The 27,578-nt window shown below is 44.9% G+C and overlaps 1 protein-coding gene across 2 annotated transcripts in view; it reads right to left on the bottom strand.

The window, feature by feature from the left end:
- Positions 1-6,159: 6,159 nt before the first annotated feature.
- SEPTIN10 (septin 10) overlaps positions 6,160-27,578 on the bottom strand; it is a 53,955-nt gene continuing 32,536 nt past the window's right edge. The window contains exons 6-12 of one of the 2 annotated variants that reach the window (XM_060117244.1): positions 27,262-27,448; positions 23,336-23,497; positions 21,621-21,717; positions 20,333-20,501; positions 13,766-13,898; positions 8,371-8,558; positions 6,160-6,302 (exon numbers count right to left, since the gene is read on the bottom strand). In XM_060117244.1, coding sequence (XP_059973227.1) covers positions 6,287-6,302; positions 8,371-8,558; positions 13,766-13,898; positions 20,333-20,501; positions 21,621-21,717; positions 23,336-23,497; positions 27,262-27,448 — 952 coding nt within the window. In that variant the 3' untranslated portion in view covers positions 6,160-6,286. The remainder of the gene's footprint in view (positions 6,303-8,370; positions 8,559-13,765; positions 13,899-20,332; positions 20,502-21,620; positions 21,718-23,335; positions 23,498-27,261; positions 27,449-27,578) is intronic. The other variant, XM_060117245.1, reaches the window with a different exon arrangement.

Genomic DNA, 27,578 nt, shown 5'->3' with positions numbered 1-27,578 from the left:
CCCACGTCGGGTAACACCTTAAACGCTGAGATTAACGACTCGGCAGGGAAATGGGGAATAAAGAGGGTAAATAAGGAACCGCGCGGCCCTGGTGAGCACTCCAGGCGTTGCTGTGGAGGCTGCCGCCCTCTCCTCATGTTGTCTCGCCCGGGCCTGCCAAGCGGCTTCCTGATGCCGGAGGTCAGCGCCCCGGCAGCTGCAGACGTGCTTTCTGGGCACCAGCCTGTGCCAACCTGACAGGCGCTCAGCGCCAAGTATTGTTTACGAATGGCTTCCCTCTCGCTTGGAAAGACTCAGGGACGCCAGGGCTCCCCCAGCCGGGCTGGCCTCACAGGGAGGCAGGGCAGCCTCGGACTCCGGCCGCTCTCCTCTGGGCCTCACCCTCCTCCCGGTCCGCTTGGGCAGCAGCACAGCCTGCCTGCTCCCCAGAGTTCACACGGGAGCCCGAGGGGCGTCGGAGGGCTCCCAGGAGCCTCAGAAGCCGCCGGAGTGGGCGGCCCCAGGAGGAGCAGCTGGACATGGCCCTGCCCTTGACCGTCACGGAGCAGGTGTTTCTGTTTCCCGTCAGGCTGTCTGGGTGCAGTTCTGCCTGAGCAGGGCCAGTGCCCTAGTTCTGGGTTTCGTCTCACAACCCCCTCCGGTCCCACACTGAGTAGCCTTTGTCAGCAGTAAAGGGACACATCCTCCAGCAGCTGCATTTTCACTTTGTTTCTCCAGAACTTCGGGGTAGGAAGCTGACCCTCGGGGCAGCCGTCATGAACGTGGAGGAACGGCACCAAGGACGGTGCCGACCGAGTGAGCCAGGGCGAGGCTTCGTGGGACCAGGTGCTCGGCCTCCCCCCAGGCTCCCGGGTCACCACTCCTGACCTGGAACCACCACCGTTGGGACCTGAGGCCGCCGTGCGGGGGCCGGTGCCCTGGGGTGGTTTACTTGTGCGGTTGTCTCCTCCCGGGAGCCTGGGCAGGAGAACTGGAGGTTTGGGGCCACGCGGCTTTGACCTCATGGGTGACCACGGCTTGTGGTGGCTCTGTCCACACAAGCGACGGTTACCACAGAGGCAGGAATTTAAGGAAAGGCTGCTTGGGCCTCCCTCACTGAGGCACAGGCCACTTGCAGGCACCTGAGAGTGGGTGGGCCTTGTGGAGGACCTTGACCTTGACCCCAAACCACAGTTAGACAGGCCTGGGGGCAGCAGAGCCTGAGCACAAGCCAGTTAACAAAAGGGCAGTGGTTGAGGCCAGAGGGGGCAGGCGGGACAGAGCCCAGGACACACCTTCGGGAGCCGAGATTCTTTGCTCGGTGAGACACTCGAGCCTGCCCGGTGGCCGACCCCCTCCCGTCATCGGTGGGCATCTGTGCCACGACCCTGTGGACTCCTGATCCCAGTGCTCTGGCCACAGCTGTATGTGGACTCGCTGCATACACAGCCGTGTCACCTGTGAGGACTGAGGCCCAGCCTATCTTTATTTTTTGCCTCCTGAGGGGGCTGCCAGCTCCGGTGACGTGTCTAATGGAAGGGGACGATTGTGCCAGCCTTCCTCGCCCCCAACCTTAAAGGTGCTTTCAGTGTTGCATCGTAAGTGTGATGCCTGCACTGGTTACTGTTTGCAGATACCCTTTATCAAGGTAAGGAAGTTTCCTTCTATTTGATATTCTAAGAGTCTGTTGTTCTCTTAAATCTCAAAGATGCTAAATTTTATAAATATTTTCTGATTCTACAGGGATGACCATATGATTTTTCTTTTAATATTCATGCTGTGAGTTACACTAGTTAATTTTCTAATGTAAAAACGTCATTGCCTTCCTGGATATGAGGAACTATCTTTTAAAATATATGTTCCTGCATTCAGTTTGTTAGTAATTTGTTTAGGATTTTTGCATGTTTGTTTATGTATGAGATCAGACTATAATTGTCCTTTCTCAGAATGTCTTTATTAGGCTTTGAAATGAAAGCCATGTTGGCCTTGTAAAATGAGTTTGGGATGTTTCTTTTATCCATTTTTAGGGAATGTATTTGTTTCCTATTGCTGCTGTAACCAATTACCACAAACGTAGTGGCTTTAAACAGTACAAATTTATTTATCTTACGATGTTGGTAGTCAGAACCGGACTAAAATCTAAGTGTCAGGCACAGCTGTGCGCCTCTGGAGCCTCCAGGGGAGAATCCCTGTCTGCCGTTTCCAGCCCCTGGAAGCGCCCACGTTCCAAGGCTTGTGGCCTCTTCCGCATCGCAGCCAGCAGTGCTGCCCCTCCGACCCTGCTTCGCCAGCCACACGTCCCTCCAGCGGGCCCCCTAAGACCACCCAGGACCACCTCCCGGTCTCAGGTCCTCTGCAGCCTGCTGCCAGGTGAGGAAGCACACTCGCAGGCCCAGGACCGAGGGCGTGGGCATCTCTGGGGTGGGGGCAGTGTCCCACCTACCACGGGAGAGCTGGTCACATGCCTTTCCTCTTGAGACACCTGAGAGGATTCGCGGCCCAAACTGTAGGGGGATTTTAATTATAAATTGTCTCTTATTAAGACATTTTGTATTTCTTATATCAGTAAATTAACTTTTAAAATTATTTTCTGTTGATGCTTCTGTATTTTCTGATTTATCAGTGACACTTTAATGGCCCAGGATCTGTAGGGAACCCTCTTTTCTCATTCCCCGCTCTTGCCTTTTAACTTTCAGCCTTTAAGAAAAAAGACCGGCTTACTGAGGCATAATGTACAGAGGGGAAAAGGTTGCTGACGTGGCCACTTGCACGTGCTTTACAAACGTCGGTAGCCATGCAGCCCCCTCACGCCATGGGTCTGGGGACCTGCGCCAGCCGCGAGATGCCCTCCTGCCTCGGAGGCCAGGCCGCCCCCCAGCAGGGCTGTCTTCTTCCCTAACGCCGCCCTTGGCCGAAAACGTAGCTACTTTTGGCTCAGCGTACACGATGCACCTTTTCCTATCAGGACAGGAAGCTTTAGCTCACTCTTGTAAAGTGACGCAGCTGATTTTTAAAAACTTCTATCTAGAAAAATCAGAGCATGTGATTACTGATTTATTTGGGTCTAAATCTACCATATTACTAAATGCTTTTTAGCTGTCACACCTATTTTATTCCCTTTATGTCCTTGCTTCCTTTTGGATTATCATTTATGACACCAGTTTTCCTTCTACTGGCTTGAAAGGCACGTGTTCCCACGCATACGTGGTCCTTCCTGAGTCTCACGTTACCCGGCTGATGGGACTTTTATCCTCTTCCCAGTTAATGCAAGAACCTCCTCACTGCATGCGTCCCAGTCTCCCAACTTAACATGCCGCTGCAGTCTTGAATTTTTGTTCCCTCTATATTTCTAGCTCCACAGGACATTTTCATGGTTTTACACAACGTATTCCTTTGTGTGTCAGTGTTTTTGAAACGTGACCTAGTTATCCTCCTGCATATGCAGTAGTAGGACTCCTGGCCTGGACTTGAGTCCACGTCCGCCGGCCCCTGGCCTGGCCCCTCCCCCCAACACACCTCTCCCTCTGCTCCGTGAGCATCTGGCCTGTGAATCAGACTTCCGCCTGCTCACTGGGCTAGGCTTATGAACCCCTTGTCTGTTCCCTGCCTCCATCTTCCCGGTGTTCTCTGTTCACTGAACCTCACCGCCCCCCGGGTGCACAGGCTTCGTTGGGAGCCTGCTGTCCCCAGTATCCGGGTGGCCCTCCTCCCCTCCTGCTTCTGAAGCTGCTTCAGTCCTTCAAGGCCCAGTCACACCCACCCCCTTGCTTCCCTGTGCTCCACGGCCAGGGGCAGGAGCACTTCTCAGGCCGCTCCACAGGGCCCTCATCAGTTTGTGCTCCCATTTCCTGGCCAAATGGGAAAATGGGGCCTAAAATGAGTTCATCTTCAAAATGGGGATAGTACTCATCCCTGCGGTGCCTGGAAGCTGAAATCATGGTCTGTATGAAAGAGCTTAAAAATTCAGAGTCGTCGGTACAAAGATTAATGGTTGGCGGTGAAAGGCAATTCTGTTTTACATGCTTTACGGAAAAAAAATAAAACGTCTAGCTTTATTTTGTTCCCAGGAAATTTATTAACTTAAGCGTCAGTGGATAATACCTCACTGTGACCTTGGAGAATTAATAAGCTTTGTAAGGAGAAGCTGAGCGTTACTCAGGCAGATCTCACTGTATTTGCATATCCTGTGCCGATTGGCGCCATTTTTCCAACAGCATTTGCTCACTTCGTGTCTGTGTTGGTAATTCTCACAGTATTTCAAACTTCCTCATCATTATATTCGTTACGGTGATCTGTGATCGGCGATCTTAATGTTACTGCCACGGCTTGCTGCTTGCTGAAGGCTTGGGATGGTTAGCATTTTTTTTAGCAATTATTAACTAAGGTATGTGCACTGTTCTTTAGACATAAGCTATTGCACACATGACAGACTAAAGCACAGTGTAAACTTAACTTTTATATGCACTGGGAAACCAAAATTCATGTGACTGACTTTATTTGGATACTCGCTTCATTGGGTGGTCTGGACCCGAGCCCGCACTATCTCCGAGGTCTGCCTGTACTGTAATTGTTTAAAAACATTTTTGTTCTTTGCAGTGCAACTCTTCTAAAATAAAATCTTATGTGGAATCCCAGATACACGAAGTGAATTCAGGATTCACACTGTGGGCGTGCACGTGTGGCGAGTCTTCCTCACAGCACAGTCACTAGCAGCCCAAGGTGACGGCCCTTCTGTTCAGCTCCGGGTCTGAGGTAGGTTTCCGTGACCTTTTCAACTAGGAATTGAATAACTGTTTTAACATGCCAGCAACCACTCTGGCATTTAAAAGTAACTTTATGAAAGTTCAGGATAGCTGGTTATACACAGCTTGATATAATAGGCTACGAACAACCACCACTCACTCGCAGCACATCACCGAGCTCGCCGCGTCGCTCCTGGTCTAAGGCTCAGCGCTGCAGCACTGGCCGGGCTTGGGAGGCCAGGCTACCTGCCCTCAGGGACTCACCAACTCTCCCGCTCCCACCTGCCAGAGGCTGGGCATTACTGATCCTGAGAAGAAAGTGCAGAGCTTTTTCTGTGATGCTTGTAACTTACTTTACTAAACTGCAGAAATGCAAAAATGGAATTTAAAGTGTTGGTCCAGATAAGCTGTGCTACAAAATGAAAGGTTTTATTTGCAACTTACGCAAATTCCTGAAAAAAATACACTGCTCAGAATCCGACATGGGCTAAGTAAAACATTCTGTTATCTGAAAAATACTGGTAATATACCTCTGTCTTAAAATAATTCAAACATATAATTAAATTCTCATAGTTCTGGTAAGATGTTTAAGATCACAGTTTGCCAAAAGAAGAGTTACAGTCATTTAAATGCAGTTTAATGAATATGTAGATACATTTTATTTGTCAAGTGTAAATATCAGTTTCATTTAGAATATTCAAGTACAAAAAATGAAAACTTATGACTGTTAAGAAAAAGTTAGAAGCCATTAAATCGTTCTGCAAATACTGAGGCACTGAATTCAAATGTCCTTTACAATACGAATTATCTAAATTTTTATCTTTAACATTCAGATGTTCATAGTAACTTTTTTAAGAAATATTTTTAATAAGATGATTCAACTTTATTATTTATTTTCCCTGGAAGACAGTTTGAAACAAGTATGTAATACAGACTCATGCAAACAGTGTGAAGACACCCAGTTCCAAAGGTACTTATCACCAGAAAAGGGCTTATTTACCTGAGTGTTTCTGCTTTAAACATGTTGTTTCATCACAACAACCCATGGACCACAACACTGAAGCACATACTATGTAATTTGATGCAAAAGCTTAGGATCATGTTACCAACTGGATAACTGTTATGAAAAATTTTAAAGTTCTATAGAACTATTGAGCTTGGAGTTTCAGGTACATAATACGTATGAAAACATATTCCCGAAAGTTTACCTTTAGTATGTACACAAAAGGTTCATCTTGGAATATGTATGCAATCAGAGCCACAATATAAACGAGTCCTGTACTTTCAAAGGCACTGACCCTCTTGTTACAGCCAAGTGATAGCAAGCACTGGGCAGCAGGAGAAATGACCTCAGTTCCTCACAAACCAACAACTTAAACTTCTAACAGTGAATGAGTAACATCATCCAGTCTGGCTCATGTACTGACCTCATACTTTAACTGTGGCCTTTTGCCAGATATAGTATAAGTGATACAGCAAATAAAAACAGCAAGAAAACCAAAGCATACTTCTAACAGTTTAATAACTTTGCTTGTGATGATCTTCTGTGATCTGGAACCTTTGTTTTACATAAAACCGGAGCTGGAAAGAGAAAAAAAAAACCTTTTGATTGGTACAACAGAAAACCATATAGGAATAAAAATCACTTGTTTTTCAAAGCTTTTACAGAAAGAACAGATGTACATCGAGGATATGATAGGATATCTAGCCATGGGACTCTGGAAAAGAAAAGAAAAAACAAACACCACAATTTCTTGAAGGGAAATTTTTCTGAGCTCTCAAACTATGGGCTTGGCCCTGATTTTGCAAACAACAGCCCATACCTTACTTCCACAAGGTGATTGTAAATGGTTTTTCACGTATGGAATAAAGTCAGGCGAGTCCAAATCTAGTAACACTGGACTAAGTTGAGATGATAAGGTAATAGACCCCTTAGCTTTATAATTCGAGGCACACTGAAAAGAAGTTATAAATTATATTTATACACTTGGTCCTATGGATCCGAGGGTTCCACATCTGAGGATCGAAAATACAATATTTGGGAAAAAATAACAGAAAGTTCCAAAAAACAAAACTTGAATTTGCCACTTGCTGGCAACTATATACCTAGCATTTACATTCTATTTACATTGTATTAGGTGTTATAAGTAATCTGTAGATGACTTAAAGTGTACAGGAAAATGTGCATAGGTTCTTTGCAAAAATTGTGCCATTGTATATGAGGGACTTGAGCATCTGTGGATTTTGGTATCCTCGGGGCATCCTGGAACCAGTCCCCCCCACAGATAACGAGGGTGGTTTATCTTTTGAAATTCAGTGTATTCATTTTTTCTAGGCTCTGGGGGTGGATACATCAACAGACAAAACAGAGATCCACTCCCTAGAAGAGCTTAAGTGAAAAGATCATACATGAGAATGCCTTCTTCCCCAAAACCATAAAACCCAGAGGCCAATTAAATGCACCCAAAACCGTGTGGATTTACTTCTCCATAGTTCAAAAATGGAAAGCTATCATCATGGGCAATGTTATGTTCTCCTACCTTTTTGAAGGTGACTTACAATATTCTGAAAATATCAGTCTGAAATATGGTGTGGTCATAAACCTGAGGGCTGCCCTTTGGGGCACGGGAGAACCTGAGCTCCCCACGCGGAGGGGCTGGGTGCTCAACAGAGCGAGCAAACAGGCAAAGTGATGAGGACATTTAAGTGGGAGAAATAAATGAAAAAAAGAAAGGAAGAAAAAAACCTCACTTTCTAAGACTTCGCTTACGTTGTCTTGAACACATACCCCAGACCTACAAGCCTTGGGACCATCCTCCACCTGCTACCAAGGCCGCCCCGATGCACGGGGGCCCCCTCTACCTTCCTCTGCATCTTTACGTCCACCACTCATTTCACAAGCTCTGACATCAAAGCACAGGAGTTCCGATCGATAGCCTGGTTCCCTTATTAAAATAAAAATTCTCAAAAAATCATTATCAGAATTTGTTTTAAAAAAGTAAACCTGGGCCTCCCTGGTGGCGCAAGTGGTTGAGAGTCCGCCTGCCGATGCAGGGGATACGGGTTCGTGCCCCGGTCTGGGAGGATCCCATATGCCGCGGAGCGGCTGGGCCCGTGAGCCATGGCCGCTGAGCCTGCGCGTCCGGAGCCTGCGCGTCCGGAGCCTGTGCTCCGCAACGGGGGAGACCACAACAGTGAGAGGCCCGCATACCGCAAAAAAAAAAAAAAAAAAAAAGTAAACCTAAGAATTAATTTTTTTTATCAACTATTATGTCTATGATTCCCCAATATACAGCCTCTGTCAGGCATGAAATGTGACATAACCAATGGGGGGAGGGGTGGTCAGCAGTTACTGGACGTGCCCTGGAGCAGCCAGGGTCCCAAGGTCGCTGACCCTTAGGTGTTGTAGCAGATTTTTATTTCGTTCATTCATTCACTTCAGACTTTCACTCAAGGATGCACAGAGCACGGAACCCGTGCCAGGTGCCCTTCTAGCTGCTGGGGAATCAATCAGTACAGCAAGAGGGATGAGCTCTCTGCTCTCAAGGAACTGACGTTTTAGCTGCAGGAGCAGACGGGAGTAAGGAGACAGAGTGAAGCGCCCTGAAGGTCGGGGCAGTGAGACAGGCGCGGAGTGTGGGGCGCTTACTTCTTGCGGTCCTTGTCCTTCCTCACGTTACCACCTGGGGTCATAAAGGGCTGGTTTTGGTATATCTCGGAGGTAGCTTTCTTCTTAGAGAAGGCGATTATTTCTTCTTCCAGAAGTCTTCTCTTCTCCTCAAGCCTCAGCTTCTCCTCTTGGTGTACTCTCTTAAGGTGCTCAAACTTGGCCTGGAGCTGTGAAGTGAAGTGCGGTTCCCGCTGAGGACGTGCTGGGGCAGCCCATGCCCCGGCACCTCCCCACTGCAGCCCTGCTCACGCGGCCTGCACAGCGACATGTGGAATTGCTCTAACTTTAATTCTGAATGAGCTCCCATGCAAAAAACGCATGAACAAAACATAAAAACAGCCTCATGCACAAACCTCAGTTTTTTAAACATTTGACCTCTTAGAGTTTTTCTTTTGCTCTACATTTTCCCCACAAATCCTCCACAAATAAAGTTTCAAAAATCCATTCTTAATAAAAGTGAGAGACAAATTACAGAGGCAAGTTATCAAAAAGAGGGAAAAAAGCCCTTATTTTCCAAATAAATTTACTACGTGGTAGTGAAATAGCTGTTGACTATACTGGTGAACCTGTTTGGAAAGCAAGTGTCAGTTTAAATCAAGAACCTTAAAATCTGTTATGTTTTTCCCACAGTCATTCACCTTCTTGAAATCTAAACTAAATCAAAAAGTCCTGAATTTAGATAAAAGTTTTATACATAAAAATACAGTTGACCCTTGAACCTTGCAGGGTTGAAGACGCCAAACCCCGCTGGTTGAAGATTCGAGTGTGTCACAGCTCCGTAAGCACAGACGGTGCAGTCCTGTGGACTCAGTGAGTGAAAAACATCCACGTATAAATGGGCCCATGCAGCTCAAACCCAGGTGGTTCAAGGGTCAGCTGCACTTGCTGGGTTTACACCATAACTGGGAAAATACACCTGTGTCTCTAAGGGAGAGAACATTTTAAAATTCACTTATGCTAAATACACTCAGTGCAGTCATTAAAATGAGTTTTGCCGAAGTTTATAACAGTACAACATGAAAATTCCCTGGTTTGATTGTTGTTTATCTGAAAAAAGATCTAGAGACTTCAGCAGGTTCCTTACGAATCAGCTGTGTGCCAAGAACACAAGCACAACATCTAGAATCTACATAAAAAAAAATAACTTTGGTTTTGATTCTCTGGTCTGGTTAGATAAATTTTCAATTAGTATTTTCAGTTCTGGGCAGCAACCTAACATTTATACAAAAAGTAGGACTTGGTTTCCAGAAAAGATGGCTTATGATCACTGAGGAAATCAGTGAGGAAATCATCAGAGGCTGAGGGCAGAGAGAGCAGAGAGAGCAGAGAGCTATGCTGCCTCCTAATAAAAATCAGATGTTCCAGACACGGAGCGGGCTGGCGAGTGAACCGGCAACCCTGACGGCGGAGTTTACAGAATAGGGTTGAAACAGATGAAGTAAGGCCCGAAGATTCTCTTATTCCTGAGGGTGTCATTTCCAGAGGGATCAGTTCCTTAGTATTTGCTTATGTAAGTGGTTCCTTATAAAGGAAGGAAGCATGTTCTTTATAAAAAGAAACATAAATAAATCGGTGGCATAAATACACAGACTGGCAGCTCTCTGAGCATGCGTGCACCCCGTGGATTTGGGAGAGGAGCGGGGCAGCTGGCGGGTGACGCCTGGAAAGAGAGGCCACAGGGCAGATTTACGTTATGTGAACAGAGATACATCTCTGACCGACACTTAAACGGAGGGTGCACACTTTATATCCTTAAATATCCTGAAAGGTTATGGAGTACTTCATATATCATTTATGAGGTTGACTAAAAATTCCAGGAAAACTATGAAGAGAAAAACGTCTTAGAAAGGGGGCAGGGGGAATGTGACTTATTCACATTCTGTGGAGTTCACGGCTTTTGTCAGTGACAGTCTGCTCCACCTGCAGGAAGCGCTCACTCACGGCTCCAATATTCACTACAAGGCCTTTAACTCAGACACATTTGCAAGGTCTTCTGTGCTGTTGAAACTGCTCGCGGCTGCCCTGAAGCCTCTATGGCCGATGTGGTACCCTGCCGTCTCTTGTAAACCTGCTTCTAAGGACACATACATGCTGTTGTTCAGTGATCCTTTTTAAAGTATCCGTTTTAAAAAGTGAATACCAGAGACAACATTCCTCTCTTGCCAAACTAGTCCGTGTCTTTGACCTGACCTCTGTACTTGGCTGGAGACCCCGGAAGTGTCACTGACAAGCACCCAGCGCTGCGGCTCAGCTGCACCGAGTGCAAAGCTCGCTGCTCGTCCTGGACTCCCCACGTCCAGGTTCTAGTGCAGCTGTACTTGTTTACTGAAAATTATCTAGGATACTTGTAGAAACAGGAGAGGCATAAATACTAAGTGAACAATTAACCAAGAAACATACTTGCATATAAAATTCAGAAGTAGTAAATTTTAATGTTGGTCGTGCACTTCACCTGAGGGATAAATATAAAGTGCACTTTTTCTTGTGCTGGGGAAGGGCTGTGCATCCAGGATGATGTTGACAAAAGATGCACAAAAGAAACCATTTAAACAGTATCCTGACATGATATCTGTCCTGTGCATCTCCCTACTCTAGTTACCTGACGTTCACTGCATTTTCAGCTAACTCTGTACTATACATGAAAATCGGCCAAATTCATACAAAAGGTGAATTAAGAGGTATTTGTTTACAACCATATTGCCAAGGATATTTTAATAACAAGGCCATCTAATACAGACTTAAGTAAGGTTTGGGTTACCTGCCAGTATCTTATCGACGTAACTAGCTTTGAATGTCCCACTTTGCCCAGTAGAGACCTGGTTTACACCCACCTATTGTCCAGTGTAACTAACTACTAAGAAGCCTCCTTTCCCTCTAAAACTGCACTTACACTGACGGTAAATTATACGGCCCTCCTTGGTCCTTCAACTGATGGCTCTTTTTTTTTTTAAAATTTTTGGCTGTGTTGGGTCTTTGTTGCTATGTGCAGGCTTTCTCTAGTTGCAGTGAGTGGGGGCTACTCTTGATTGTGGTGCACAGGCTTCTCATTGTGGTGGCTTCTCTTGTTGCGGAGCACGGGCTCTAGGCCTGCGGGCTTCAGTACTTGTGGCTTGTGGGCTCTAGAGCCAGGGCTCAGTAATTGTGGCTTACGGGTTCTAGAGCGCAGGCTCAGTAGTTGTGGCACACGGGCTTAGTTGCTCCGCGGCATGTGGGATCTTCCCGGACCAGGGCTCGAACCTGTGTTCCCTGCATTGGCAGGTGGATTCTTAACCACTGCGCCACCAGGTAAGTCCTAACTGATGGCTCTTGAGTTAATCATCACTCATGCGAGTGAAGATGACCCCCAGACGCCCTGCATCAGACCTGACTCTAACGTACCAGCCTTGCTGGTCATGAGGGAACTTACTAATATTATTGTAATATTAATGAAACAGGCCAGTAATCTGCTTCTAAACCTATATAATTAAAAGTTTAGAACTCTTGTGACAATTTGAACTAACTTCATTAGTTTTAATACAATGTTCTTAACACGAAACCGCTTGAATCACAAAAATAAACATCTATGAAGCACCTACTGACAAATAATACTTCTCTTTTTCTTTCAAGCATTTGGTCACCCTGAATTTTCAATTTCCTTTTAAACAATGTGCATTTAAGCAAAATATTCTTATGTGGGGTTTTAAAAATTAAAATTCAACTATAAACCACTTCTATGTCTTCTCTCCTCACTGGAGAAACTGAGAACCATGATGTATGAGAGAGAAACTCTTATAAGAGAAGCACCTACTAATCAAAAGAAAAATCAGCACCCTATTTCCTACTCATCACAACTCCTTCCTCAATATTTGTATTTAAAAGTAACTCCAGGGACTTCCCTGGTGGTCCAGTGGTTAAAAATCTGCCTTCCAATGCAGGGGACACGGGTTCTGTCCCTGGTCGGGGAACTAAGAACCCACATGGCGCGGGGCAACTAAGCCTGCATGCCACAACTACTGAGCTCGTGTGCCACAACTAGAGAGGAGCCCACGCATGCGCCACAAGGAAGAACCTGTGCACCACAACGAAAGATCCTGCGTGCCGCAGCTAAGACCCGACACAGCCAATCAATCAATCAATATTTTAAAATAAATAAACAAAAATAACTCAAAACTAGGGACTGTTTTCAAGTAAGAGACTGAACAAAACATAACACCCAAATGCAATATGAGACCTAACATTGAATTCTGGTTCAAAAACAAAAAATCACCAAACAGAAAGCAACAACAAAAGATAATCTTGGGACGAGTGGGGAAATTTGACTGTGCACTGGGGATTAGGAGAGTCTGTGGCATTGCTATTCCTGTTCTTAGGTGTAGTACTGGTACTGTGGTTATGGAGGAAAATGCACCTGAGCTTCAGAGATGCATGAAAGTGCCTGCGATAAAGTGTTGTGATGTCTACAACCAGCTTTCAGACGACCAGGGAAACACGCACACTAAAGACGGCAAAATGTCCATTCTAAATCTAGGTGTGGGCAGGGACACAGGTACCCCGTACTTTCACTTTCCCATTGTTTGAACTTTTTCAAAATAAAGATCAAAATTCAAATTATAAACAAGATAGATTATTTATTTTACAAAACCACTTACTACAGGGTTTATTGAAATAGCAAGTACTATAAAGGTACTTAAAATAATAAATTTGTAGCATTAAATTACTTTACAAATAACTCTTCAGGAACTCTTACATCAGCAAGTTCATTTGTATTAACATTTCTGTCTTCTCTTAGAGATTCCTTTTTGCAGCTCATCCTTTTTGACCCTCATCTTAAATGTGGCCACTTATTTAAAAGCAGCCATTGCAGTAAAGTCTACAGAAAATACCTTAACTCAAGTAAAACTAAAATTGATCCTTGGAGAACCAGAAGCAAACCAAACTCACTGCAGACGGTTTTGCGCCCAGGCTGCCCAGACCACCCACCTCCAGGAAGCCTGACTTCAAGCTCAAAGGCTAGTTAACAGCTTTCAGAGTCACCTACTTCAAACAACAATCCCAAGGACTCAAAACTCTCAGAGAAGGCTTTATCAAGCCACAGCTAAAACAATTCTGGCTACTGGTTAAGGTACTTAAAATGCTTCTTAGTAACCTAGTCCTTTACAAGTCCTCAATAAACCACTTCTAATGGAAGACACCTTGTTCAAAAAGGCAAAAAATTTGTTTCCAGCCTGTGCTTTTTTTGGGAAGTCTGCATCCGAAGAGTATGTATTAAAATACAATAGCTACTTTTTAAGGAACAACTAATTTTCAAAACCATCTCCTAATTCTTGAGATAATTATCCCCAGGTTAACAGGACACCCCAAATAAGTGCACATCCCAGCAAACCAGCGCACTTGCCTCTCTCTCAGCTTCTTTCAATACGGCTTCTTTCTCCTTCACACGCTGCACAAACAACTGCTTCATTTCTTCCTCCTTCCTCTGACGTTCACCATAAAATTCGTGTCTTTTGGCTTCGTAGGTCTCCTGAAGACTGAAAAATTATTTGTGGTACTCTCATGTTAGCAAGATTACATCACAAACTTGCGAACACTTGGTCCGGGTTAGGCCCCGTGACCATCACAGCACATGTGGCTCCAGGGAGCGCGCGTCTGTCTGCGGGTCCCTGCTTTGCCAGTGCTCCCAGAGGTGCTCATCTCACCCCAGATGGATTCCTCCTTCGACCTCTGTTGATTCCTCCCCTCCCCTCATTGCCATGTGCGATCACCAGGCTCTGGGAGCTCAGCCTGAGACCCCGACATCACTTCAGTCCCGTCTTGTTTTGATTTCTACAGATACCGTGTTCAGCCCAACTTGATCTTTGAGCTTTTCTGCCTTCGCTACTGGAATAATCTCCCAGCTGAGCTCTAGGCTTTTAGTTCCTCTTTCTTTCATTTTGTTCTTTCTGCCACTCCTAAGATTTTCCCACCGAAAACAGAGATCTCCGTATCTTTTCCCTCTGCATTAGTTATATTATCTACAGGATAGCAGCACTTCAGAAACTTCACAGTCTGGCCCAACAGACCCAATCTCCCTAAGGTTTCAGCTGTACCAACCTAACCATTGTTCCTAAGATGTGCTACACGTTTCATGCTCCAGCCACTGCCCGCTTCCCAGCCCTCCCTCTACCCACTAGTCCTGTCCCTCGCTTCTCCAGTCTCCCCAGCTGGAATCCACTGTTCCTCCCAAGCACTTCCATGGCTCTTTGTTTATACTTATTCCTGGCATTTACACCCCACCTGCCTCCCTCCCTCTCCTAACAGCTCAGCATCTCTGTAACCCAGCTATCCAGTAGAGCCCTCCAGATGTTTTGGTTTCTTCATAAATGTTCATCTAATGACAGAAACTGCAGGGAAGTAGACACAGTTTAACCAAGCAGAGCAGGGACTGTCCTGGAACTCCACAGCCAGTGCCTGCCTGTCTTACTTGTGGCATTTCAGAAGAACCACAGACCTTATATCTGGCAATGCAGGGCCCTTCCATTTCAGCTCATTTGGAGAATATCCCCAAGGTTTAACAGGGAACACAGATTCACTTTCCAGCTGTGTCACAGTTAGAAATTTCTATGACTTATAAAAATATAGCTAAATAGATTTTACATGTGATGAAATTCAGGAATTTTACTAATGTTATAACTGGAGAAATCTTTCATGGCTAGAACTGTATACATTTAAGGAAAAACAGAGGAAGAAATGTTACACCATAGCACTTATAGCTGAGCCTGAGTGTGTGGTCCTCAGAGCATGTATTCCAAGGAGGAACAAGCCTACACATTGTCTCTAAGAGCAAAGTTCGTAAATGTACAGAATGCCCTAGATGACCACATAAATGCCTCTAATCTTGAGGCATTTTACTTTTTATAAGGTTTTTTGTTTTTCTGTGTTTGTTTTGGTCTTATTTGAAAGAAGCCTCTAAATCGATCAGGCCACCTTCGCCCACATTTCACTGGTCCTACACTGGACTGATAGCCTTTAGTGGCAACCTTAGTTTAAATAATGTATTTAAATCATGTCAAATCAAAGTTTTTAAAAGTTCTCACTAATCTACTTACACAAGCACTTGAGTTGTTCAGGAGGAAAATCAAGCCACCTGGCAAAGAGAAAAGACCAAACGCTTGCGGAATACCTGCCACCAGCAGGGACTGGTCTGGGCTCACTAATTCCCGCAGCGCCACGAAGAACAAGCACTAACACTGTCCTTCAGGTAAGAAGGCGACATTCGGAGAGGTAAAGTCACCTGCACAGAGGGACGGAGTTAGCAAGTACCAAGCTGGGGCTGAAACTTGATCAGACGTGCTCCAAAGCCTGTACCCCTCACCAGAATAAACCCCGCCTACAGTGATGCCTCAGCAAGAGGTAAAGAGGAGACACTGCTGCCGTGTGTTCTGCATCCATCACACACGCCCACCGTGACAGGTAAACTTACAGAGCCAGCTGCAAGGAAGGAGACCGCGCTGTCTTTCGAAAGGTGGTAATGAAACTCTGAGAGGGCCTGCAAGGAGTGGCTGTGAATCTAATACAACCGCTGTTGACTGCCATGGATCTGAGGATGAAAAAGAGCTCTCCTGCTGCCGCGATATTTAATGCAGCATCCGACCCTAGTTGCAAACATCACTGATTGAAGGCAGAGCTGAAAACGAAAGAGGAAGAAAATGCATCCTTGATTGCTCGTGCCCATCCGGAAAACCGCTGCGTCCCCCTCACTCAGGACCTCCTTGAGCTCCAGGTGCAGCTCTCACAGGCCTGATGAGGGTCCACCACAGACCAAGTGCAGAAAGACACAAAATTTATGACACACAAAATTATGCCAAACACTTAAGAAACTCTAAAATACCACACAAATCTCCCTTCCAGACTCTTAGGGCCCAGAGCACTTCACTGATGGTAAACGAGACTGGTTCTGTTCATCTAAAATAACTTGGGGATTTGAGGTTTATAAAAGCATGTTTCCTGTAGTTTACATAATTAAACATCAGTTAATTAAGACTACAGGGGTACACATAATGCCAACCCCCTGGACCTCATGACAAGCATGAGATCGGTGTGGGTACATGGGTACACAAACCATAACTCAGCACAACCATTCAAGTGAAACAGAGATGGAGACACTGCGGGGCTGCAGAGAGAAAGGCCAGGCCATAAAGAGCAGGGCGCAGCCTAACAGGCTCATGCAACTAACTGTTCTTATTGATGGATACAATACTGAGGGACAGATTTTACATGCCAACCAAATTATAGTGACTGCTGTTGTACACATGCCAAATTAAATGGGAAGATTCCTAAGAAAACAGAATACAAGTTCTTAAAACCACACTGGTGAAACCTTCCTAGACCTCAGGCTATAAAGAACTACAGGAATTTTATCAAATAATTTATTCACAAATGAGAAAGCACCAAGAGGAGAGAGATTTTGCTGCGCCTGACCCAAGGAATCCCATCTCGTCAGGACTGCAGGCCTGGGAAGAGCACAGGACCACCAGGTCCTGGGCAAGTGGGCAGGGCCTCCCTCACACTGAGCTCAAGCCCCCGGCCTTCTTGCTTGTCCTCTGCAAGCAACCTGCAGCCACTGCTCCTGCCCACTCTGTAACCTGGCCTCCACTGAAGAGCCTCCTTTCCCAGTTTTCTATTCTTCACCTGTCCAGTGGGCAGACGCTCCCCAAACTGAAGAAATGCTAAAAGACGGCTCTTCTGAGTGCCCGCCCACCATCTCTCTCTCCTGTTGTATTATTATTCTGGTTACCTTTGGAGAGCTACTTCTTCCCACGGGATGCATTCTGGTGGGACAGGCAGTCAGGCTCACACCCACCCAGCCAGAACACGGGCACATGTCCTAAGCTGGGCCCGCTGGACATCCCCCTTCCTGGAAGGAAGGCTGGAAATGGTTTGTTCATGAATGAAACTGGTTTTCTCCCTTCAAATCTGCAAGCCCTGGCCTGTGCTGTCCTTTTTGACTCAGGTGGCGTGTTCCTCCTTATTGTCAAAGAACGGTCAAGGGAGCAACTGGACTGTATCACGCTGCTGTACTTCCACAGCAAAACCCTCTCGCCTTCAACACGGCCCCCTCTCCCTTCCTTCTTGAGACCTTCTTCACTTGGCTTCCGAGACATGACCCTGCTGGTTTCCTCCTTCCTCTACCCTAGGCTTCTCAACCGCTTCTGTCTGCCTCTCCTGCTGACACACATTCAACGGACTCAAGGCTGTTTCCATGGCACCTTTCTTTGCAAATGTACTTCTCTCTCCGGGCATCTCACCCATACGCAGTGTTCAGCTAACCACCTCTTAGTGCCTGGGACTCTGAAGTTCATCCCTTTGGCCCAGCCCTCTCCTCTCTCCTCTGAGCTCCAGATAAACAGCCAAAGTGCCTATGTGACACCATCACTTGGATGTTTCAGAAGAAACTCTAAGTCCCCAGGTCCCAACTGAGCTGGTGATCTCCATCCTGCCCCACAGAACAGCCAGTGCTCCTCCAGAGACACTACCTCATGAGGGTACAACTACCTGCCGAGCTGAAGAAACCACTGATCCAGGCCAGCAGAAGTCTTCTTTTGGCATCTTCTGCTCCTTTACCTCATTATATCTGAACAGTCACTAAGTTCTTTCACTTTTATCTTCTAGATGTCTCTCAAAGACATCCAGTTCTGTTCTTGCTGCTGGCACTTAGCTCCTCAGCACCTCTGCACACCCTCTGACCCCTCCCTCACACTGCAGCCAAGAGTGATCTTTTAAGTGCACATACGGTATCGGTATCACTGCTTCAAACTTTGTGCCTTTCCCTGAGGACAAAGACCAAATCCCCACCAGGCTGCCCTGCTCCCCCCGATCTTCCTGAAGAGACTTAAAGATGGCTTTCTCTGCCTTCCAGGTCTCTGCATATGTCTCCTCTGTTTTCCCCAGGTAGTAAAAGCTCAGAACAATAAGTGCCTCAAGGAAATCTTCCCTAATTTTCCAGCCCTCCCCCCATGATACACCACCTCTCCTTTCGTGCACATTTCACAACCATAATTCGTTGTGCAGTTAGTTGTTTGGTTTTGGCCTCCCTCCCCGTGAGAATGTAAACCCCATGACAGCCGGGACTATATAGTCTCATTCAGTATTACCTCACCAGCACTTAGCCTAGAGCACTGCAAACACTAGATGCAGTATTATTCACTGTTGACTCCAAAGTATCATCTCAGCCTTCACTTCTCCCCAGGCTCCAGATTCATTTATGAAATAACCTACTCTAAGTCTTCACCTGAGTATTTAATAATCAACTTAAATGTAACATGTCCCAAACTTCTCAACTACCCACCAGGAAATCTACCCCTTCCCCAGTCTTGCTCATAACAATAAACATCACCACCGTTCACCCAGTTTCTCAGGTGGAAAACAGTAACTGGAGCCACCACCCTGGATTTCTCTTTCCTTTACATCCATATCCAGACCATCAGAGAGTCCTGTTGACGTCACCTTCCAGTCCCATGTGGTGACCATGCTTCTTACCACCTCCACCACTGCCACGCCAGCACAGGCCTTGGTCTGCTCCTACTTGGATGCCCACAGCAGCCTCCTGCCTGGGCCTCCTCACTCCCCCAGCCCCTGTTCACCACACAGGGCAAGAGCATCTTCCTCTCTGCACCCACGGTGCACACTTGGCCAGTGACCAGCAGGAAGTGTCTGCTGAAGGGCTGAGTGGGCATTTTCATTTAAATGTGATTCTTCGGCTCCATACCCGGAAACTGCGAACCTGCATTTCTGAGTTCTCCACAGGTGACTGATGACTGATCCACCAGGCACCTGAATCCCTCTCCTCCAGCACGCAAGGCTGCCCCGCCCGCTGTCACTCAGGATCCGTGTCTCCTTCAGGCACGTGGGGACCCCTCACCACCCACAGACTTGAAAGAGCAAGAAGTGAAGCCTCCTGGGAAACACAAAGGGAAGCCAATGCTAGATGCTTTCTCTTCAGCAGAGAAAATCATTGCTTTACCAGAGCTGGCCCATAACTAGAAGCACAGCATGCCCAAAATTGGTGAGGAGGGTGAAGTATATAGAATTCTTAATTTATTACGCTACCAGAGCTAAAACACTCATTAATCTGTAGAATGGAAAAACTTTAAAGTTGAGCCTCATCTATTATTAAACCTTCCTGAAGGTCACGTGCAGTGGCAGCTGGACCCAGCGCTCCCCCTTCCTGTGGTGTTTGGTGCAGACGCGGACCCCAGGGAACGACTGGAACGTCAGTAGTGAAACGCAGAGGAACCCTTGGTCCCGTAACAGATTCAGAACAGCGTTGGTCCCGAGCAAAATCGTTTGGGAATGTGACATCAAAACAAATCTGATTTAGTCTGTTAAGGATTAGAGTTCCACCTTTACATAATTTAATGAAAACAAACAAAGAAACAAACACCTCGGGAAGGTAGCAGCATATAAAACTACCAAGCAAGTTTATAACAACGCTTCACACTCTAACCACTGAGCAAGTTATGATTCCTGTAACTTTATGGTAATATTTTCAGTCTTATCTCTGACTCCTGACAAGAACTTTCATGCTTCCTTTACAAGATATTTTCCTAAGTTTAGTCATTCCAAAACTTTCATCAGCATAAAAAACAACAGCTTTGTAGTTTATTTAATATGATTCATAGTCCAGGTTTTAAAAATAATAATCAATACTCTTTCACCTTCTTCACATAAATACAAAAAGAAAACCAAATCATGAGAGACTTTTCCTTTGGTTACTCACTTCACCAGATGCTGAAGTCCTGGGCTTCTGCCCTATGTCCTCCCTTCTACTCAAACTCCCTGAGTCGGATAAGGACAAGACCTCCGAGAGCAGCATGGAAAGCAGAGTCATTAATCGTAGCAGGTGGCACTACCTCACGATGTGGGAGACTCTCCGTCACCCTGGGCAGACAGAGAGGCCCGCCCACCTCCCTCCCTGGCTGCTCACCTGAGCGGCTTGTTCTCGGGGCCTGTGTCGGTGAGGCCCATCTCCTCCAGCTTGCGGCGCCGGTACAGCTCATAATGCCTCGTGTGCGTCTCGTCTCGCAGATCCTCCATGTTAGTACAGATGAGCATCTCCCGGAGCTTGACAGAGTCGCAGTGGCTTTCATTTTCCACTAATAGCGGGAAAACAGAAAACAGCAACACCGATTTTTAATCCTGACATATAATTAGTATTTGTTGAATGGACGAGTCAATGAAAACATGTTTGAAATAACCCAAACAGCAAAATGATCAGTCTGATTAACAGCTACAGTTGTTTCATACAAGTAACCAAGGAAGCAATTCCTGTATTACACACACCGAACTATAGGTGATATTGATTAACAGAGGTTTGCTTAAATTTAGTAGCCAAGGACAAACAGGAAATAGGAAAGAAATACATTCTATTCTGTACCGTATGCTCCAATCATTTCACTAGCATTTTGTTAGCAGTTTATAAACCATCCTCAGGACATTTCACATACCGCCTGAAAAGAGTATGTAATATTTTTTCACTAAAACTTCAAGGTGGTAAACTGCACACTCGAGAAAACCATCTGTGCCTGCTGTAAACATCAAATTCTTGTCACACAATGCCACATTTGTGATTCTGAGTCACATATGTTACTGTGACCAATAGTTTTAAGTACAATTATTACCTTTATATTTTCTACACATTAAAAATGTTAAGTTTTGTCAATATTTTCCACTAATTACAAAATTTGTCAATTTTAAAAAAGCAGCACTGGGAAACCAGTACCAGCAGGGGTAATCCATTCCCCATTAGTTGGCATCATGAATGAATGAGCCAGACAGTGCTAATAACTTACTCACTGTAGAGATAGATAAATGCTAAAAATTTTTAGTTGGCTTACTGGTTTGGGAAATAGTTGGCAATACTTTGATGAGTAAAAATATATAAATTTACAAAGTGGTTTATTGTGTCACAGAATTATCTAGTACTTAGTTTACATACTATGTTTAAACAATACTATTTACACTCAAATTTTGTTCAAAGTACCCGACCAGTGCTTCCCGCCTTCTGAACGTCCTGGTGCACCTGGGCAGGTAACGTGACCTAAGACAGGAAGTAGGGAGGCCGTGCCTGGCCTCTGCAGACGTGGCTAAAACAGAACAGAGCCAACCCTTCTGACAGCCAATCATAACCCCAAATCAGCATCACCTCCTAGAACGCATTAAATGCAGCTTTCAGGCTGTCAGGTAGCGCACGTATCCTCGTTCATCCCCTTTACCTTGTACGATGCCCCAAGGGTACTGGCGAGCTCTGACCATCTTATTTCCAACCTTCACCTCATCCATACTTCCTACCACAGCAAACGGCAGGTGTCCCTGGAAAGGAGCCAGGACATCAATCACATCTCATACCAGTAAAAACAGAGAAGAGAAAATTTACTAAATAACACATGTGTTAAAGCCAAATGACCTGCTGTGCCTCAGCTTTTAAAACGTGCCCTGTGAACATGTGTTCACAGCTGTTCACGTGTATGCCAACTGTTCTACAGAGTCATCTTCAGGCCCTAGAGAGAGAATTATTTACTGAGCAGGCCCCACACGTATTCCTATTTTGCTGCCAGAATACAAAAGCAGAATTCATTTCCCTCACAAGTATCATTTCCCTCATTATTATCTTGGTCCTAGAAGACAAAGATAACGTTGAGGAAATCACACACACACACACACACACACACACACACACACACCCTATGGAACCAAAGTGTATATATATATATAGTGTATATCTACATATATAACACTAATATAAAATAATATTTAAGTCCCAAACTAATGCTAAATACAAATGTTATAGAAATTTAGAGGAGGGAGAGGTCTCTTTGGGCAGCAAGACAACCCAAACTGGAGACGGATCGAGCAGAATAGGAAGAGCTGGCAGAGTAAGGAGAAGATTTTGAACAAAGATACAGTAGCCGGATTTAATGGCAGTGAGTAGACTGTCCTGTCTGAAGCTGAGGATTAATGTAGGGAAAAAGTCTAATGTAAACAGTATTATGTTTAATATTTAATAATTGACAATATTTAGTTTCTTAATTGCACCCCTCTGAAAACTTATTCCAGGTGGGCACAAAAAACAAAATTAGATACAAAGACAGTTTAACCCACAGGAATTAATATCACTTCCTTTACATTAGTCAGCTTTCTATATGAACAAAGTATGAAAAAATCAGAAAAGCAAAAGGAGAGAAATGGAACAAACAGGTACTGAATGTCACTGTGTCAGGCAGTAAACAAAGCTGTATCCTCACAACAACCCTTAAGACAGATATTATTAACCCAATTTCATAGATAAGTTAACAGTCTCAGGGAGGTTAATAATTCCCACAAGAACACATGGTAAAGTCTGACTCCAAAACCCATGATCCGTCAAAATATAACCAAGTATTTAAGAAATTTGGTAGCCTCCCTCAAGTAGCACAAAGAACTTAGTCATCCTCAATCATATTAAGTTATGTATAATTAAAATATACTAAATATATTCTATATTAAAATATAAAAAAGTTATGTGAATATTTCATATGTACCTGTGACCCTGTAAGGGAGAATGAGCTTCAGTACCAGATTAGAAAGCTCTCCTTAAAGATTTTAAGATCCTAAAGCATTCTGAGGGAGGCCATAACATCTTCTCATGTTCTTAAAGACAGGACAGAAAGGAATCTTTCTAAGGCAATTAAATATGGTTCCACAAAAGATGAATCCCGGTCTCACAGATGTATCACTTCATTTAGGTGAAAGTAGGGAGGAAAGAAAAATGCTCAAAAATATATTCTCATTATACTTTTCCAACTCTAGAAAATAAAACATTTCCCTACACTGGACTCTTTCAAAATTCACCTTGTTTTGGAAGAGGTGAAAATACATTAGTAGCAGTGTTACTTACTTATAAATCACTTTTTTCATATGTAAAACAAATAATATTCAGTTAAAAGCTTACATTCATTGAAGAATTGATTTTAGCAATAGTTTCATCATCTGTTGGGAACTGGTATATCTGAACACCATTGCTGACCAATTCACTCATGAGCTTGATCTTAAACTTCTGTAATTCAGTTTTAGAAATTGTATCTGCTTTGGCAATCACTGGTATAATGTTCACCTATTAAGAATAAAGAGAAACAAAATCTCATGATTGAGGATTTATTTTTTAATCCTGAAGTTTTTGCATTCAAAACCACTCAGTCCCTGACAAATTTCCTTGACCTAGATCAGAGGACAGGCAAACTACAGTCCACTCACTGCCTGTTTACATAAATAAAGAGTTACTGGAACACAGCTAGGCCCATTCATTACACATTACATATTTCCTGTGGCCACTTTCATTCTATAATAGCAGAAGTGAGTAGTTATATCAGAGGCCCATGACCTGCAAAGCCTGAAGTATTTACTACCCGGCCCTTCACAGGAAAAGCTTGCCGACTCCTGACGTAGAATCATTGGCTTCATTTTTACCAGATACTCGTATACAACCACTCCTACAAATGCTGGCCTTACGACAACTGCTTTTAAAAAGCAGAGCTCTGGCACTTCCCTGGTGACAACAGTGGTTAAGAATCCGCCTGCCAATGCAGAGGACACGGGTTCAAGCCCTGGTCCGGGAAGATCCCACATGCCACGGAGCACCTAAGCCCGTGCGCCACAACTACTGAGCCTGTGCTATAGAGCCCTCAAGCCACAATTACTGAGCCCACGTGCCACAACTACTGAAGCCCATGTGCCTACAGCCTGCGCTCTGCAACAAGCGAAGCCACCACAATGAGAAGCCCGCGCACCGCAACGAAGAGTAGCCCCCGCTTGCCGCAACTAGAGAAAGCCTGCGGGCAGCAACTAAGATCCAACGCAGCCATCCACCCATCCATCCATCCATATATACATACATAAATAAAGCACAGCTCTTATAAAGTTCATCTTTCATCTAAATTCAGGTTTAGAAATCTCACATTTTCTTCTCTCAGTCTCTGACAATTCCATGATACACAAAATAAAATGTAAGCCGTGAGCTGAAATCAGCTGCATAATTCATTAAGAATTTTTTATTTCTTAATACTCGAAGCACTAAGTAATCAGGGTGACTGATCTCAGCAGACCTACGGAACAGGCCAAGGGCCTCCTTCTGCCTCTCATTTAAGCAGGTCCCTTTTCCCAATGACTTCATCTGACCTGCACCCTATTGTCAGACTCTTACCCAGATGTTGAAAGAAGGAGATTTTACGAATACCAACTAAAAACATTCACGACTCAAAGGAATAACTTTCTCAGCATTATTTTTTTAAATTATTTTATTTTATTTTTGGCTGCGTTGGGTCTTCGTTGCTGCACGCAGGCTTTCTCTAGTTGCACCGAGCGGGGGCTGCTCTTCGTTGCGGTGCACGGGCTTCTCATTGCGGTGGCTTCTCTTGTTGCAGAGCACAGGCTCTAGGCGCATGAGCTTCAGTAGTTGTGGCACATGGGCTCAGCAGCTGTGGCTCGCAGGGCTCTAGAACGCAGGCTCCGTAGTTGTAGCATACGGGCTTAGTTGCTCCGTGGCATGTGGGATCTTCCCATATCAGGGATCGAACCCGTGTCCCCTGCATTGGCAGGTGGATTCTTAACCACTGTGCCACCAGGGAAGTCCCCCTTTCTCAGCATTATTTAAAAGTCCTGTCACTGGCCCAAGAGGAAGAGATGTGGGGTCCTGAAGACCAACTGACCTGCGACGCTAGTTCTGTATGATTAATGTCCCCACCAAAGAGTGATATCTCCACAGATTCAGGGGTTTATAGGTTTTTTGGGTTATTAGTTTGTTTTTAGTGAAAGACTTCAGGCTAAGTAGTCATGTGTGTCAAGAGAGTGAGCTATCAATGTAATTTTCAGAATGAAAGTGAAAACTAAATATCATAATTCCTTTTCTATTCTTAAATGTATTTTTCTTCTCCAATTTCACACTGATATACTGTGCACATTTGGATTTATTGGTCTTAAATACGTTCCAAAGGAGGTAAAGATTTTTCCAACTATCCATGAAATAAACTTTTCAGCAATTGTGGGTAAACAGCTTTGAAGATAAATTAGTCAAAGTATATAAAAATTTGATGCCAAGTTCTTGATTTTGGTATCATATAATATTGATACATAGATATTCAATAAATTATGCCAAGTTAGTAACTTCTAATTGATTCCACTATTAATAGCAGAAGCAGGCCAGTGTACATACCTGACATTAAGCTTTTTCACTGTAGCATATGCGCCTGAAACTGACCTTTGCTGAGGCATCTATTTCAAAGACATCCATTTGAATAAACCCACTGCAGCTGCGGACATAGCAACTGGCTTACCATCAGGTAAGGAACCGGGCAGCCCTGCCTGGAGGACCCCCTTTCAGAAAGCCTAGATGGCTGAGCCTGGAGCGACCTGCCTCTCCCTTGCCAGCCCCAATTCGCACGCTAGTGCTTTAAAGTCACCACCAAAGGGGGAACCTGTGAAACCCCAGATGCCTCACCCTCAGACCCTGATAGAGGCTGAGCCCAGGTTCACGACCCCTCCCTCCCTCCCCCCGATTCTCACCCCACCGTGTGGCCTTGAGTGTGCTGTGTGCCCTCAGGACCCGTAGGGACAACCCTTGCTCCTCGGAGTCCCCTGAGGCTTGTTGCTGATGTGCATCCTGGGACCCTAAGAACCAAGAGGGCCGGCCCAGCCATGACAGTGGCCCTGGCGGAGGGGGACGTGGCACCACCCGCACAGGAGGTAACTCTCCACGTGGAGGGAGCCGCGGAGCCCTGTAGTAAGAACAGGACACACTGTCGATTTAGTCCACCCTCACACCTGCCTTCGAGGTAGATACTCTCCTGGTTCTGGTTTGAGAGGCAGGGAGATGGACGCTCGGAGGGTAGAAACCTGCCAGGAACAAGGGGCGATTAGGTGGCAGAGCGAGTACTGCAGGCACCTCTGCCGCCACCAGACAAGCACAGCCTGAGACAGAGCTGTGCGCTCTTGCGTTTATGTCCGTTGAATAAGATGGGTTTCCTGTATCAGACTCAACTAGGAAAACAACCGGCTAAATGGTAAGAACATCCGATCAGGTAAACAGACTCTTACATGAGCTTCCTCCAGGCCCGTCACAGCCTGGGGACTGCGGTGCTGGTCAGAAGCCAGCCTGTCTCTGCACCGACGCTGCACCCGCTGGCCCGCGTGCCTTCCACACCGACTTCCGTACTAGAAAGCAGCAGTGGCCAGATGCCCTTGCTTTCCCAGTCCTAGATCACGAAATGCTCAGCCAGGTAACGGAGCTGCATTCCTCACACCATCAGAGGTCACAGGAGAACCCTGGAGACTTTTTTAGTATAAGACACTAGTCTTTAACTATCTTTTAAACAAATTAAAAAAATCTGAAGTGAGTTAATTTGTGGATACTATTTTTTACAGCTCCCTGAATTTATACATAGCTCACTGGCTCAGAAATTCAAAAATAGGTTTTCTGGATATGGTTGAAATAAAAATGTAATTTACTGTAATATGTGGTGAGACTTTAGACCTTGATCTTCATCAGTGAGCTGCTTCTAACTTAATAGTGTCATACAGTAAAGTTGGTGTCAAATAAATTCTATAGTTAAATGAAAATGAATACCCATATTCTGGCATGCAATTTAATCACTAAAAAAGGACTAAAATTTTATGTTAATGCTTTTTCTTTGCATCTCATCTCCCAAACTGAATTTCTCTGGAAAATATCCTAAAATTGAAAATTATCAAATGTTTTTAAAATGCACAGAGTAAGAGTTATGACATATATACATATCATAAAGATATTTTAATAGTTCCAAGTGAATGAACTTGGAACTATTAAAATGAACTGAAGCACGATGGTTGGTCCTTTTCCAAACCCACCCTGCTGTCCAGGCTCTTCATGGTCAAGAGATCCAGTGTCTTCAGAGAGTGGCCTGTCGGGGAGATGAAGTAGAGGCACACGTGGATGCGAGAGTCATGGTAGTTAAAGAGGGAGCGTTTGATTTTCAGCTCTTCTTGGAGGTAGGCCTCAAACTGAGCGTCGATGTAGTCAACAATGGGTTGGTAGCTGAAAAAACAATTATTTAAATATTTAATACAATATATTCACGATACCTTAATAAGGTATATGCATAAATCTAAAGTTTGAGATCTGTATTTTTACCAGTGAACAGTTGCTATCTATGCTAAACAGATAA

Source organism: Mesoplodon densirostris, chromosome 14 (genome assembly GCF_025265405.1).
Source record: "Mesoplodon densirostris isolate mMesDen1 chromosome 14, mMesDen1 primary haplotype, whole genome shotgun sequence".
NCBI classification, from domain to species: domain Eukaryota; kingdom Metazoa; phylum Chordata; class Mammalia; order Artiodactyla; family Ziphiidae; genus Mesoplodon; species Mesoplodon densirostris.
This window is presented reverse-complemented; position numbering and strand designations above follow the sequence as displayed.